General features: G+C 46.1%; 1 protein-coding gene across 4 annotated transcripts in view; it reads left to right on the top strand.

Moving 5' to 3' along the window:
• LOC110508443 (CUGBP Elav-like family member 5) overlaps positions 1-14,009 on the top strand; it is a 47,617-nt gene continuing 33,608 nt past the window's right edge. For all 4 annotated transcript variants that reach the window (XM_021588962.2, XM_021588964.2, XM_021588960.2 and 1 more), the window contains exons 1-2: positions 1-386; positions 1,183-1,265. In XM_021588962.2, the coding sequence (XP_021444637.1) occupies positions 44-386; positions 1,183-1,265 (426 nt within the window). In that variant the 5' untranslated portion in view covers positions 1-43. The remainder of the gene's footprint in view (positions 387-1,182; positions 1,266-14,009) is intronic.

Below are 14,009 nucleotides of genomic sequence, written 5' to 3'. Positions count from 1 at the left end.
GTGTGTGTGTTGTCACTCTCCTCCAACCTGCTCCCCGCTCAGCATGGCCAGATTTACGCAAAGTGAAAGCAGAAGGGATCAGCAGCAGCATCATCCCCAGCCGACTCATCCCGCCCCCGTCAACCTGCTTCTACAGCAGCCGCTCCTACTTATCCCTCATCAGAATCAGCTCGCGCACATCCCGGTTCCGAAACCCATGAACGGACCAGAAACTGTATCCATGCACACGGACTGCGGCGCCATGAAAGACCAGGACGCCATCAAGCTCTTCATTGGACAGATTCCGCGGAACCTCGAGGAAAAAGACCTGAAACCTCTCTTTGAACAGTTTGGGAAAATCCACGAACTGTCTGTTCTGAAGGACCGATACACAGGCATGCATAAAGGTAGCGTTTTATGTCGGGTCTGCGCCTCCTCTTAGGCTACAGTTGGTCGTTACATTGTAATTACTGTAATTAATCATCTGTATGAAACGCAATAGTCATTCCATGTTTGTACCTTTTTGTGATAGATAGTGTCTCTCATCATCTATTATCTCTTGTGATGTCTGTTCTAGCAGTAGTGTGTTAGCCTAGGTACCTTGTAGGCTCCTACTAAAAACCCCATGTGACTTGTGGGATATTCGGTAAATATCAGGTACATTTTTTTGCTATAAGGGCTACTGTAGCATCCCAACTCTTTTTTTCTTGCCCTAATTATTACACACATATCTTAACCGTTTTGCGCCAGGTGCGCGCATAGCCTACAGTTTATCCTCTCGCCATCCTAGTGTGTCGTGATGCAAACAAACATTTAGAATATCTGGCAAAAAATCAAAAAGATCTCAATGTTTATTGTCGAAATGTTCGGTATTTTTTAACAACGCTCATGTCTTTGCATCACATTGGCAAGCTATACATATATGATCAACAGGATTAGGCTATGTGTCCTTCATGTGTGTGTGTGTGTGTGTGTGTGTGTGTGTGTGCGTGTGCGTGTGTGTGTGTATACCAGTGTGTGCGAGTGAGCAAGCATGTGTGTGTGTGTGTGTGTGTGTGTGTGTGTGTGAGAGAGAGAGAGAGAGAGAGAGAGAGAGAGAGTGTGTTTGCAAGCAAGGGTGCATAGTTAAATAAAGGTTAAATAAAATAAAATAAAATAATGTGTGTGTGTGACTAACCCTTGTTGATCTGTTTTGATTGACAGGTTGTGCGTTTCTCACCTACTGTGCCCGGGATTCTGCCATCAAAGCCCAGAATGCATTGCATGAGCAGAAAACCCTACCTGGGGTGAGTACTCCGCCGCCTACATGCTGCCAGGGTTTTGTACAGAATGAAAGATGGTATAAAAGCTTTTTCCCAAAGACATCTGGGGAAGAGTTGCCAATTCCTTTAGGATTGGGGAGAATGAGAGAGAGGAGAGTGAGAGAGAGACAGAAAAGAGTGAGGGAGAGGGGGGAGTGAAAGAGAGAAAGAGAAGGTACTGTACAAGCAGTAAACAGAGCCATGTAGATAGCTTGAGACTGTTCACTCTGTGAGCCATGCATGAGCAGGAATAGCAGGGGCAGGAATGGCAGAGAGAGAGAGAGAGAGAGAGAGAGACATAGAACGCGAGAGAAGGGAAACTGAAAAGTGAGGCAGATAGAGACAGAAAGAGAGAGAAAGCAGATGAGAAAGAAAGATCTGAAGGGAGAGGCAGAAAGGAAGGAGAGAGAGAGTGAGATGAAAAGGAGGGATATGGGTGTGCGTTTTGTTTGTGTGTGTGTGTGTGTGTGTGCGTGCGTGTGTGTGTGTGCGTGTGTCTGTGTCTGTGTGTGTGTGTGTGTTTGTTTGTTTGTCTAGATTCATTGTAGGTCAATGCCAAGTGGCAGCAGTGTAGGGAGCAGCATTCCGTTACATAAAATAATCGAATTCTGCTCCTCTTCTTTCCAGCCCACTACACATACAGAGAGAGAGAGAGAGAGAGAGAGAGAGAGAGAGAGAGAGAGAGAGAGAGAGAGAGAGAAAGAGTGTGTGTTTGGAGACTATGGAGCGATTTCAGATCCAATAGAAATTGCATTTGAATTCCAAAATGTTGAATTTGCATTAGGATCTAGAATTTTTATTTAATATTTTAAAATGTGTAATGCACATATTGAATTACTTAATTCATAAATTGAACTTGTATTTCATGTTTTGAAACTGTGTTGAATTGATATTACATTCAGTTTAACAATTCAATATCAATTGAATTAAATATTCAAAGTCAACATCAATTGCAGTTCTCTAAATTCAGATTCAGTTTTCAATTTCAGTTCTCTGAATTCAGATTCAAAACCAGAGACAACATCAGATGGTGGTACATTGCCAGCCAGGTAAAGTAGAGGAGAACAGATAGAATCAAACACTCACTGTGGTAAACAGAAGCGTCTAGCAGTTTCTAAAGCCAATGTGGCATGTTGAATATATTTTCTTCCTATTTGGCTCTAGCATTTGAACCATGTTGGGTATAAGTTATTATTCAAGAAAGCTAAGACTCTCTTGTCTTCGGTTCCCCTAATATTTCACAGGCCAGGCAGGACATGTTAGATGGGGGTGTCACAAAAAAAAAAAGGAATTTGGCCTCTATAAGGTTTGGACCAGGTCTCCTGCAAGTCACAAGACTGTGTTAGCCTACTTAGACAAAGCATAGGGATAAGTTCAGGTAAAGGACGACACGATGTCACAGCGACCCCAGTGGTTGAACAACATCTCAGTCCAGTGGCACCATTGCAAAGGATGCCACGCTGCCCGCTTAGCGAGTACCGCTTCCCCCTGATTCAGCTCATTTGGAGACTAGAACTCGGGATTTCTCCCTCAAAAACACACGTGACCACACTCCTGAAGCATTCCAACCCCTCGTGCTATTAAAAAAGGCCTTCTTCAATTGCGGGGCGACACATCAGGCTGAGGAGTGAGTTTTACACCATCCCCATCCGCTACACTAATACAAGTCTTCAAGCTCCTGCAAGGTTACTCATCAGAAGAGCGTGGTTCGGTGAGCCATATTTATGTGTTGAGGAACCTGAAGACCTGTTCCTTGGACACGTCTTCGTTTTATGGTGAACGTGTTCGTTTCAAGTGTCCAGGTGTTGTGATACCGATGGTTTCTCAGGACTGATGGCTTCTACAGTGCGGTTGTGGTTAGATGGATTAGAGCTCCATGTAGTTGTCACGTCAGGGACAGCATTTCAGCTAAGCCTAACCCTTTTCCTAACCTTAACATAATTCTCCTAACCTGCTATGTTAATTCTCCTCACCTGATGTGTTAGTTATCCTAACCTGCTACCTTAGTTTCGCCTAACCTGCTGGTTTAGTTCTGCTAACCTGCTGCGTTGGTTCTCCTAACCTGCTGCGTTAGTTCTCCTAACCTGCTGGTTTAGTTCTGCTAACCTGCTGCGTTAGTTCTCCAAACCTGCTGTGTTAGTTCTCCTAACCTGCTGCGTTAGTTCTCCTAACCTGCTGCATTAGTTCTCCTAACCTGCTGCGTTAGTTCTCCTAACTTGCTGCGTTAGTTCTCCTAACCTCCTGGGTTAGTTCTCCTAACCTGCTGCATTAGTTATCCTAACCTGCTGTGTTAGTTCTCCTAACCTGCTGCGTTAGTTCTCCTAACCTGCTGCGTTAGTTCTCCTAACCTGCTGGTTTAGTTCTGCTAACCTGCTGCGTTAGTTCTCCTAACCTGCTGCGTTAGTTCTCCTAACCTGCTGCATTAGTTCTCCTAACCTGCTGCGTTAGTTCTCCTAACCTGCTGCGTTAGTTCTCCTAACCTGCTGCATTAGTTATCCTAACCTGCTGTGTTAGTTCTCCTAACCTGCTGCATTAGTTATCCTAACCTGCTGCGTTAGTTCTCCTAACCTGCTGCGTTAGTTCTCCTAACCTGCTGCGTTAGTTCTCCTAACCTGCTGCATTAGTTCTCCTAACCTGCTGCATTAGTTATCCTAACCTGCTGCGTTAGTTCTCCTAACTTGCTGCATTAGTTCTCCTAACCTGCTACGTAAAATCACTTCTGTCTGTAGCTGTACTCCATCTAGCAACAACTGTAAAAGCCATAAATTCCAAGAAACAGTCAGTATCTAAACACTGGCAAGGGTAGTCATTATAAGGGTAACGTGACTGACTGAATTAAGACCTTTCATTTCTGTTTAAAAAAAAGTTGTCATTTAGCAGACACTATTATCCAGATCAGCTAGGGTTAAGTGCCTTGCTCAAGGACGCAACAACAGATTTTTCACCTAGTCGGTGAGTCGAACCAGCGACCTTTCAATTACTGGTCCAACACTCTTAACCGCTAGTCTACCTTCCGCCCCTATGTTAGCTAGGTGAACTAAAGCCTAGGCATTGGTCCTCTGACTTGGATAAATATTGTCAAGGAGGTCAAATGGGGGTAAAGTGTAACACAAGTCGTTTGGTGACCACGCTCGCGTGACGAGTATCTTGTCTGAGACCTGAAAAGTTGCATTGTCTGGCACACAGGAGACCTGGGTTAGAACCCCAACAGTCAAACTAATACGTCTTCAGGTCTCAGGCAAGGTTGCTCATCACATGCATGGATCACTAAACCACCTCTGTTGCACTTAAATGGGAAAATATATTCAGCATGCCACATTGGATTCAGAAACCGCCATAAGCTTCTGTTTAGAGAGTTTGATTCTCTCTGTTCTCAAGATTTTTTAAAAAATTTTCTCTGGTTTTGAATTTCAATTTAGAGAAATGAATTTGAAAACTGAATCTGAATGCATCTGAGAAGTTGAATACAGTATATGAAACTTTGATGAACTTGAAATTATAGTTTGTAAACTTGATACATGGACAATGATTGCAATATATACCATATTGAAACTGAATATACAAATATTGAATTTTAAATTCAATTCAAATTTTAAAACTCAATGTAATATGCATTCAATTCAGTTTCATATTATGAAATACAAGTTTTATTTATGAATTAAGTGATACAAATGTTGCATTACAAATTAAAACATATAATGTTCAAATTCTGTATCCTAATACAAATTATAAATGAAATAATTCAAATACACTGAAATCGATCCATAGTGAGAGAGAGCGAAAGAGAGAGAGGGAGGGAGAGGGAGGTGGAGAAGCAAAGGAAGGATACAGAGAGACAGCGCACTCTGTGGCTGAATCCTTATTCACCTCTTCCCCTTGCCCCTCGGCCCTCCGTTTGCGTTCACACACGCCTCTGCCAGTTGCACAAGTGTCCCAAAGCACAGGGAGTGAAAATTATTGAGGGTGTTGGGGCTAATTAGACCCTCAGATAGCCACTTCGACTGAGCCAGCAAGGCATCAGGCTTTAGGGCGAAGTGCTATCCCGACACGCACTGCGATATGTTAGGAGTTTGCCCCATTTTATACACAAGAATGGAGGTGTGCCTTATTATATTCACGTCCATTTATTTAGGTCCGATTTCGAGACTTGACACATGTAACAGATATAACATCCCCCATATTAAATGTTTAACTGTGACTATATATGGTAAAACTACAGCGGGGATTTGTTCATTTGAATTTCATGCTAGTTTTATTATTTAAAAAGTGAATCTTACAAGTCAGGAGTGTGTCCCGAAGCTGATGGGTTTCTTGATCCCATTTCCCCTCTCTGTAAGTCACCGTCGGAGGTTCGTCAGAAACACTTGACAATGGAAGGCACTCAGAGCGAGTTGGTAGGGGCAAGGTGGTGGTTTGGGATTCACAGACTCACTCACTCACTGAGTTTCAGACACATAGCCGACATGCAAGATGGGAAGCTCGAATGTGTCGTATAAAATACTATAACAGGGCCAACCCCCCAAAGCAGTGTGAAATGGAAAATAACAGCTTGCTCTTCTCATGCCCACTAACCCATATTAATGCCACTCTCCTCTCCCCTTGTCGCTCTCTCTTTCCCCTGTCTCTCACTCTGTCTCTTCCTCTCTCTTTCTGTCTTACTATATCTTTCTCTCCCTCTCTCTCTCTCTCTCTCTCTCTCTCTCTCTCTCTCTCTCTCTCTCTCTCTCGTTCTCTTTCTCACAGTCTCTCTCCCTCCCTCTAATGGTTTATCTAGTTATTTCTCACCCCACTCTTTCTTTTGAATCCTAGCTCTCTCTTTCGTGTTTGTGTGTGTGTGTGTGTGTGTGTGTGTGTGTGTGTGTGTGTGTGTGTGTGTGTGTGTGTGGGTGGGTGTGTGTGTGTGCGCAGAGGAGGTTTTCACTCGTCTCTAATTGCCGTTTCCCTTCCTCTCACATCCCTCTCTTTCTTTCTCACCCTTCTCTCCTTTTACTGGAGGAGTGACAGCTTCATCAGAAATAATTGGCTGCTTGCACTGTGCAGCTGCATGTCTCTCTGCATGTCTCTCCCTCTCCCCCTCCCCTCTCTCTCTTATCCCTCACTTCTGATCTATTATTCATCTGCGATGTTGTAATGCAAAATTAATTAGGCTTAATAATAGATTTGGTGGGGTGTAGGTTAGACAGACAGACTGCCATTAAAACAAGTGTTTAGTGTGACGATTGACGTCCATGTTTAGCCAATGAAAAGGCGTGGGGAAGTTTTTTTTTAATCGATTTTTATTTTATGGCATAGATAGACTAGGGGAGGTATCATTTCAAATAGCCTTCTCAAAACAGCGGATAAGGTTTCAAAATGAAGATTAACACACGCACATGCACAGACACACAAACACACATGCAGTACACACAGATTCCTTTGAACAATGTACCACCAGAAATTCTATGTCTGTATCTTAGCGAATGCTTGTGTATTGTTGATGCATTGTTCACAATCTATTATGCGCTTGGCCATGACATTTCTGCCTCACATTGATGGATTCACAACCTGAGCCAGGCCACTAGGCTATAGTAGAGCCCCATGAGCGGTACCATTGTGGTTTACGCTCCCCTTGCGACTTGTGCTCTCATTAATCCAGTGCACAGAAACGGATTAGATAGTGTTGTTCCACATGGTGATCCTCACTGTGACGGAATCATTCTCAAAAGACACAGGTGATGACACAGGGATATGCTGTGTTTGTGTGTGTGTGTGTGTGCGTGTGCATGTGCGTGTGTGTGTGTGTGTGCATTCTACCTCAGAATCCCTCTGTTACTCTGCGCTTTTACAGCACAGTAAACTCATGATAAGTTCACAACATTGTATATGTACAGTACCAGTCAAAAGTTTGGGCACACCTACTCATTCAAGGGTTTTTCTTTATGCTTACTATTTTCTACATTGTAGAATAATAGTGAAGATATCAAAACTATGTGTGTGTGTGTGTGTGTGTGTGTGTGTGTGTGTGTGAGCGCGTGCGTGCGGTGACAGAGGCACTCTTCCCTCAGGTTGATGACCATGACCTTCTCTGTCACTGCTGAGTCTCTCATTAACTCACATGTTTGGCCCTCCTCTCTGTTTCTCTCTTACTTGTTCTCTCTGTCACTCCCCTATGCCTCTCTTTCTCATCCTTCTTTCTCCCTCTGACCGTGTCCAACTGCAGTATATGGCTGTCTACACTGCCTGTCTTCGTTGGTTTTAATTGCTACAGTGCTTTGCTGAGATGCAACACATTATTCATCTAGTCCATGTTTCCTTGTAGAGAGAGGTGCCTGCCAAGAACACATGAAGACGTCATAGTAGGACACACTTACACACAGGCATGTTTAGTCTTTCTCAGAGAGCCTGTGTATTAATGTGCTCTCTATTTTTCTGTGAGAGCGTTTTATCTCGCCAGGAGAACACTCCCCGAAGTCCGGCAGCAGTAGAACCTTCGGTGGAAGAGTCAGCCCACATCTATTATTTAACAAAGTTAAACCAGAAGTATTAAGACCCCAGAGGGCTTTAGATCAGCCTCACAACAACTGTGTTTGCAATAGGCTGCTCACAGTTAAACAAACTGCGAATACATGCAGCCTGAGATGCAGAAACATGTTCAATTCCTGCATGGGTTCCCCGTTTGTTTTAGGTACCCTTTTTGGGAGTCAACACATAGAAGACAAAACAAAGTGTGTGTACGTGCGTTCATGTGTGTGTTCGTGTGTATGTTCATGTGTGTGTCGTAACCTGAGGCTCGTTGGTATCTAAGGGCTGTGCCGTGTGTCTGTACGGTGTAGCGTGTGTGGTGCGTGTGTGTCTACCAGTCGAGGCTGCCGAGGGGAGGACGGCTCATAATAAGGGCTGGAACGGGGTAAATGGAATGTGTTTGATGTATTTGATATCGTTCCACCTATAACACTCTAGCCATTACCATGAGCCCGTCCTCACCAATGAAGGTGCCACCAAACTCTTGCGGTGTCTGTATGTACGGTTTTACAACTGCTGTTTCCATTTGTAGGGCTGTATAAAATCCCGGTCGGAATCACTGAATCCAGACATTAAGACAGAATTAATTTTGTTTTTATTGAAGTTAGTAGGAAATCAACTAAAAGTATTGAACTTGCATTAATTTGACCTGGCAGAATGATATCATGATTATTTGCATCAATCCAGCGCCCATTTGTTTTGCAAACTCTGCAACCACACGAGCGCTACAGAAGCATAGCTAACCAAACAACAGTCTCTGGCTGGTGCACACCCAAAAAATCTACATTTCCTGTTTTTTTTCCCAATCCTCACAAGTTGTCTCCTGATGTGATTTAAGCATGATTATGGACTTAAAGATCAAATGTTGTTGTTTTTCTATTAATAAAGTGTGATTTTGAGGGCGAACGACTGAAACAGAAATGAAAAACTGAAACCTGGATTAACAAAACAGAGAAAAGGGAATTTGGGAAAAGAGTAAACGGAATCAGGAAAAAAAATATAACTGATTTTATATGGCTCTAATGGAGGGGTAGTAAGCTGTGTTATGAAAGGGTGGAGGTGGAGTGTGCTGTGTTATGGAAGGGTGGAGGGGTAGTGTGCTGTGTTATGGAAGGGTGGAGGTGGAGTGTGCTGTGTTATGGAAGGGTGGAGGGGTAGTGTGCTGTGTTATGGAAGGGTGGAGTGGTAGTGTGCTGTGTTATGGAAGGGTGGAGTGGTAGTGTGCTGTGTTATGGAAGGGTGGAGGGGTAGTGTGCTGTGTTATGGAAGGGTGGAGGGGTAGTGTGCTGTGTTATGGAAGGGTGGAGTGGTAGTGTGCTGTGTTATGGAAGGGTGGAGTGGTAGTGTGCTGTGTTATGGAAGGGTGGAGGGGTAGTGTGCTGTGTTATGGAAGGGTGGAGGGGTAGTGTGCTGTGTTATGGAAGGGTGGAGTGGTAGTGTGCTGTGTTATGGAAGGGTGGAGGGGTAGTGTGCTGTGTTATGGGAGGGTGGAGGGGTAGTGAGCTGTGTTATGAAAGGGTGGAGGGGTAGTGTGCTGTGTTATGGAAGGGTGGAGGGGTAGTGTGCTGTGTAATGAAAGGGTGGAGGGGTAGTGTGCTGTGTTATGGAAGGGTGGAGGGGTAGTGAGCTGTGTTATGAAGGGTGTAGGTGGAGTGTGCTGTGTTATGGAAGGGTGGAGGGGTAGTGAGCTGTGTTATGAAAGGGTGGAGGGGTAGTGTGCTGTGTTATGGAAGGGTGGAGGGGTAGTGTGCTGTGTTATGGAAGGGTGGAGTGGTAGTGTGCTGTGTTATGGGAGGGTGGAGTGGTAGTGTGCTGTGTTATGGAAGGGTGGAGTGGTAGTGTGCTGTGTTATGGAAGGGTGGAGGGGTAGTGTGCTGTGTTATGGAAGGGTGGAGTGGTAGTGTGCTGTGTTATGGAAGGGTGGAGGGGTAGTGAGCTGTGTTATGGAAGTGTGGAGGGGTAGTGAGCTGTGTTATGGAAGGGTGGAGTGGTAGTGTGCTGTGTTATGGAAGGGTGGATGTGGAGTGTGCTGTGTTATGGAAGGGTGGAGGTGGTAGTCAAATCAAATCAAAGTTTATTTGTCATGTTCGCCGAATACAACAGGTGTACAGTGAAATGCTTACTTACAGGCTCCAACCAATAGTGCAAAAAAGGTTTTAGGTGAACAATAGGTAGGTAAAGAAATAAAACAATAGTAAAAAGACAGGCTGTATACGGTAGCGAGGCTATAAAAGTAGATATGTAGGTATGGTTAAAGTATATTGTGCAGTGTTATGGAAGGGTGGAGGGGTAGTGAGCTGTGTTATGGAAGGGTGGAGGGGTAGTGTGGTGTGTTATGGAAGGGCGGAGGGGTAGTGTGCTGTGTTATGGAAGGGTGGAGGGGTAGTGTGCTGTGTTATGGAAGGGTGGAGGGGTAGTGTGCTGTGTTATGAAAGGGTGGAGGGGTAGTGTGCTGTGTTATGGAAGGGTGGAGGGGTAGTGTGCTGTGTTATGGAAGGGTGGAGGGGTAGTGTGCTGTGTTATGGAAGGGTGGAGGGGTAGTGAGCTGTGTTATGGAAGGGTGGAGTGGTAGTGTGCTGTGTTATGGAAGGGTGGAGGGGTAGTGAGCTGTGTTATGGAAGTGTGGAGGGGTAGTGAGCTGTGTTATGGAAGGGTGGAGTGGTAGTGTGCTGTGTTATGGAAGGGTGGAGGTGGAGTGTGCTGTGTTATGGAAGGGTGGAGGTGGTAGTCAAATCAAATCAAAGTTTATTTGTCATGTTCGCCGAATACAACAGGTGTACAGTGAAATGCTTACTTACAGGCTCCAACCAATAGTGCAAAAAAGGTTTTAGGTGAACAATAGGTAGGTAAAGAAATAAAACAATAGTAAAAAGACAGGCTGTATACGGTAGCGAGGCTATAAAAGTAGATACGTAGGTATGGTTAAAGTATATTGTGCAGTGTTATGGAAGGGTGGAGGGGTAGTGAGCTGTGTTATGGAAGGGTGGAGGGGTAGTGTGCTGGGTTATGGAAGGGTGGAGGGGTAGTGTGCTGTGTTATGGAAGGGTGGAGTGGTAGTGAGCTGTGTTATGGAAGGGTGGAGGGGTAGTGAGCTGTGTTATGGAAGGGCGGAGGGGTAGTGTGCTGTGTTATGGAAGGGTGGAGGGGTAGTGTGCTGTGTTATGGAAGGGTGGAGGGGTAGTGTGCTGTGTTATGAAAGGGTGGAGGGGTAGTGTGCTGTGTTATGGAAGGGTGGAGGGGTAGTGTGCTGTGTTATGGAAGGGTGGAGGGGTAGTGTGCTGTGTTATGGAAGGGTGGAGGGGTAGTGTGCTGTGTTATGGAAGGGTGGAGGGGTAGTGAGCTGTGTTATGGAAGGGTGGAGGGGTAGTGTGCTGTGTTATGGAAGGGTGGAGGGGTAGTGTGCTGTGTTATGGAAGGGTGGAGGGGTAGTGAGCTGTGTTATGAAAGGGTTGGAGGTGGAGTGTGCTGTGTTATGGAAGGGTGGAGGGGTAGTCAGCTGTGTTATGAAAGGGTGGAGGGGTAGTGTGCTGTGTTATGGAAGGGTGGAGGGGTAGTGTGCTGTGTATTGGAAGGGTGGAGTGGTAGTGTGCTGTGTTATGGGAGGGTGGAGTGGTAGTGTGCTGTGTTATGGGAGGGTGGAGTGGTAGTGTGCTGTGTTATGGGAGGGTGGAGTTGTAGTGTGCTGTGTTATGGGAGGGTGGAGTGGTAGTGTGCTGTGTTATGGGAGGGTGGAGTGGTAGTGTGCTGTGTTATGGGAGGGTGGAGTGGTAGTGAGCTGTGTTATGGAAGGGTGGAGTGGTAGTGTGCTGTGTTATGGGAGGGTGGAGTGGTAGTGTGCTGTGTTATGGAAGGGTGGAGGGGTAGTGTGCTATGTTATGGAAGGGTGTAGGGGTAATGTGCTGTGTTATGAAAGGGTGGAGGGGTAGTGAGCTGTGTTATGGAAGGGTGGAGGGGTAGTGAGCTGTGTTATGGAAGTGTGGAGGGGTAGTGAGCTGTGTTATGGAAGGGTGGAGGGGTAGTGAGCTGTGTTATGAAAGGGTGGAGGGGTAGTGAGCTGTGTTATGGAAGGGTGGAGGGGTAGTGAGCTGTGTTATGGAAGGGTGGAGGGGTAGTGTACTGTGTTATGGAAGGGTGGAGGGGTAGTGTGCTGTGTTATGGAAGGGTGGAGTGGTAGTGTGCTGTGTTATGGAAGGGTGGAGGTGGAGTGTGCTGTGTTATGGAAGGGTGGAGGTGGTGTGTGCTGTGTTATGGAAGGGTGGAGTGGTAGTGTGCTGTGTTATGGAAGGGTGGAGTGGTAGTGTGCTGTGTTATGGAAGGGTGGAGTAATAGTGTGCTGTGTTGTGAAAGGGTGGAGTGGTAGTGTGCTGTGTTATGGAAGGGTGGAGTGGTAGTGTGCTGTGTTATGGAAGGGTGGAGTGGTAGTGTGCTGTGTTATAGAAGGGTGGAGTGGTAGTGTGCTGTGTTATGGAAGGGTGGAGTGGTAGTGTGCTGTGTTATGGAAGGGTGGAGTGGTAGTGTGCTGTGTTATGGAAGGGTGGAGTGGTAGTGTGCTGTGTTATGGAAGGGTGGAGTGGTAGTGTGCTGTGTTATGGAAGGGTGGAGTGGTAGTGTGCTGTGTTATGGAAGGGTGGAGGGGTAGTGTGCTGTGTTATGGAAGGGTGGAGTGGTAGTGTGCTGTGTTATGGAAGGGTGGAGGGGTAGTGTGCTGTGTTATGGAAGGGTGGAGGGGTAGTGTGCTGTGTTATGGGAGGGTGGAGTAATAGTGTGCTGTGTTGTGAAAGGGTGGAGTGGTAGTGTGCTGTGTTATGGAAGGGTGGAGTGGTAGTGTACTGTGTTATGGAAGGGTGGAGTGGTAGTGTGCTGTGTTAATGAAGGGTGGAGGGGTAGTGTGCTGTGTTAATGAAGGGTGGAGTGGTAGTGTGCTGTGTTATGGAAGGGTGGAGGTGGTGTGTGCTGTGTTATGGAAGGGTGGAGTGGTAGTGTGCTGTGTTATAGAAGGGTGGAGTGGTAGTGTGCTGTGTTATGGAAGGGTGGAGTGGTAGTGTGCTGTGTTATGGAAGGGTGGAGTGGTAGTGTGCTGTGTTATGGAAGGGTGGAGGGGTAGTGTGCTGTGTTATGGAAGGGTGGAGTGGTAGTGTGCTGTGTTATGGAAGGGTGGAGTGGTAGTGTGCTGTGTTATGGAAGGGTGGAGTGGTAGTGTGCTGTGTTATAGAAGGGTGGAGTGGTAGTGTGCTGTGTTATGGAAGGGTGGAGTGGTAGTGTGCTGTGTTATGGAAGGGTGGAGTGGTAGTGTGCTGTGTTATGGAAGGGTGGAGTGGTAGTGTGCTGTGTTATGGAAGGGTGGAGTGGTAGTGTGCTGTGTTATGGAAGGGTGGAGTGGTAGTGTGCTGTGTTATGGAAGGGTGGAGGGGTAGTGTGCTGTGTTATGGAAGGGTGGAGTGGTAGTGTGCTGTGTTATGGAAGGGTGGAGGGGTAGTGTGCTGTGTTATGGAAGGGTGGAGGGGTAGTGTGCTGTGTTATGGGAGGGTGGAGTAATAGTGTGCTGTGTTGTGAAAGGGTGGAGTGGTAGTGTGCTGTGTTATGGAAGGGTGGAGTGGTAGTGTACTGTGTTATGGAAGGGTGGAGTGGTAGTGTGCTGTGTTAATGAAGGGTGGAGGGGTAGTGTGCTGTGTTAATGAAGGGTGGAGTGGTAGTGTGCTGTGTTATGGAAGGGTGGAGGTGGTGTGTGCTGTGTTATGGAAGGGTGGAGTGGTAGTGTGCTGTGTTATAGAAGGGTGGAGTGGTAGTGTGCTGTGTTATGGAAGGGTGGAGTGGTAGTGTGCTGTGTTATGGAAGGGTGGAGTGGTAGTGTGCTGTGTTATGGAAGGGTGGAGGGGTAGTGTGCTGTGTTATGGAAGGGTGGAGTGGTAGTGTGCTGTGTTATGGAAGGGTGGAGGGGTAGTGTGCTGTGTTATGGAAGGGTGGAGGGGTAGTGTGCTGTGTTAATGAAGGGTGGAGTGGTAGTGTACTGTGTTATGGAAGGGTGGAGTGGTAGTGTGCTGTGTTATGGAAGGGTGGAGTGGTAGTCAAATCAAATCAAAGTTTATTTGTCATGTGCGTCGAATACAACAGGTGTACAGTGAAATGCTTACTTACAGGCTCCAACCAATAGTGCAAAAAAGGTTTTAGGTGAACAATAGGTAGGTAAAGAAATAAAACAACAGTAAAAAGACAGGCTGTATACGGTAG

The sequence above is a fragment of the Oncorhynchus mykiss genome, chromosome 28 (genome assembly GCF_013265735.2).
Source record: "Oncorhynchus mykiss isolate Arlee chromosome 28, USDA_OmykA_1.1, whole genome shotgun sequence".
NCBI classification, from domain to species: Eukaryota; Metazoa; Chordata; class Actinopteri; order Salmoniformes; family Salmonidae; genus Oncorhynchus; species Oncorhynchus mykiss.
This window is presented reverse-complemented; position numbering and strand designations above follow the sequence as displayed.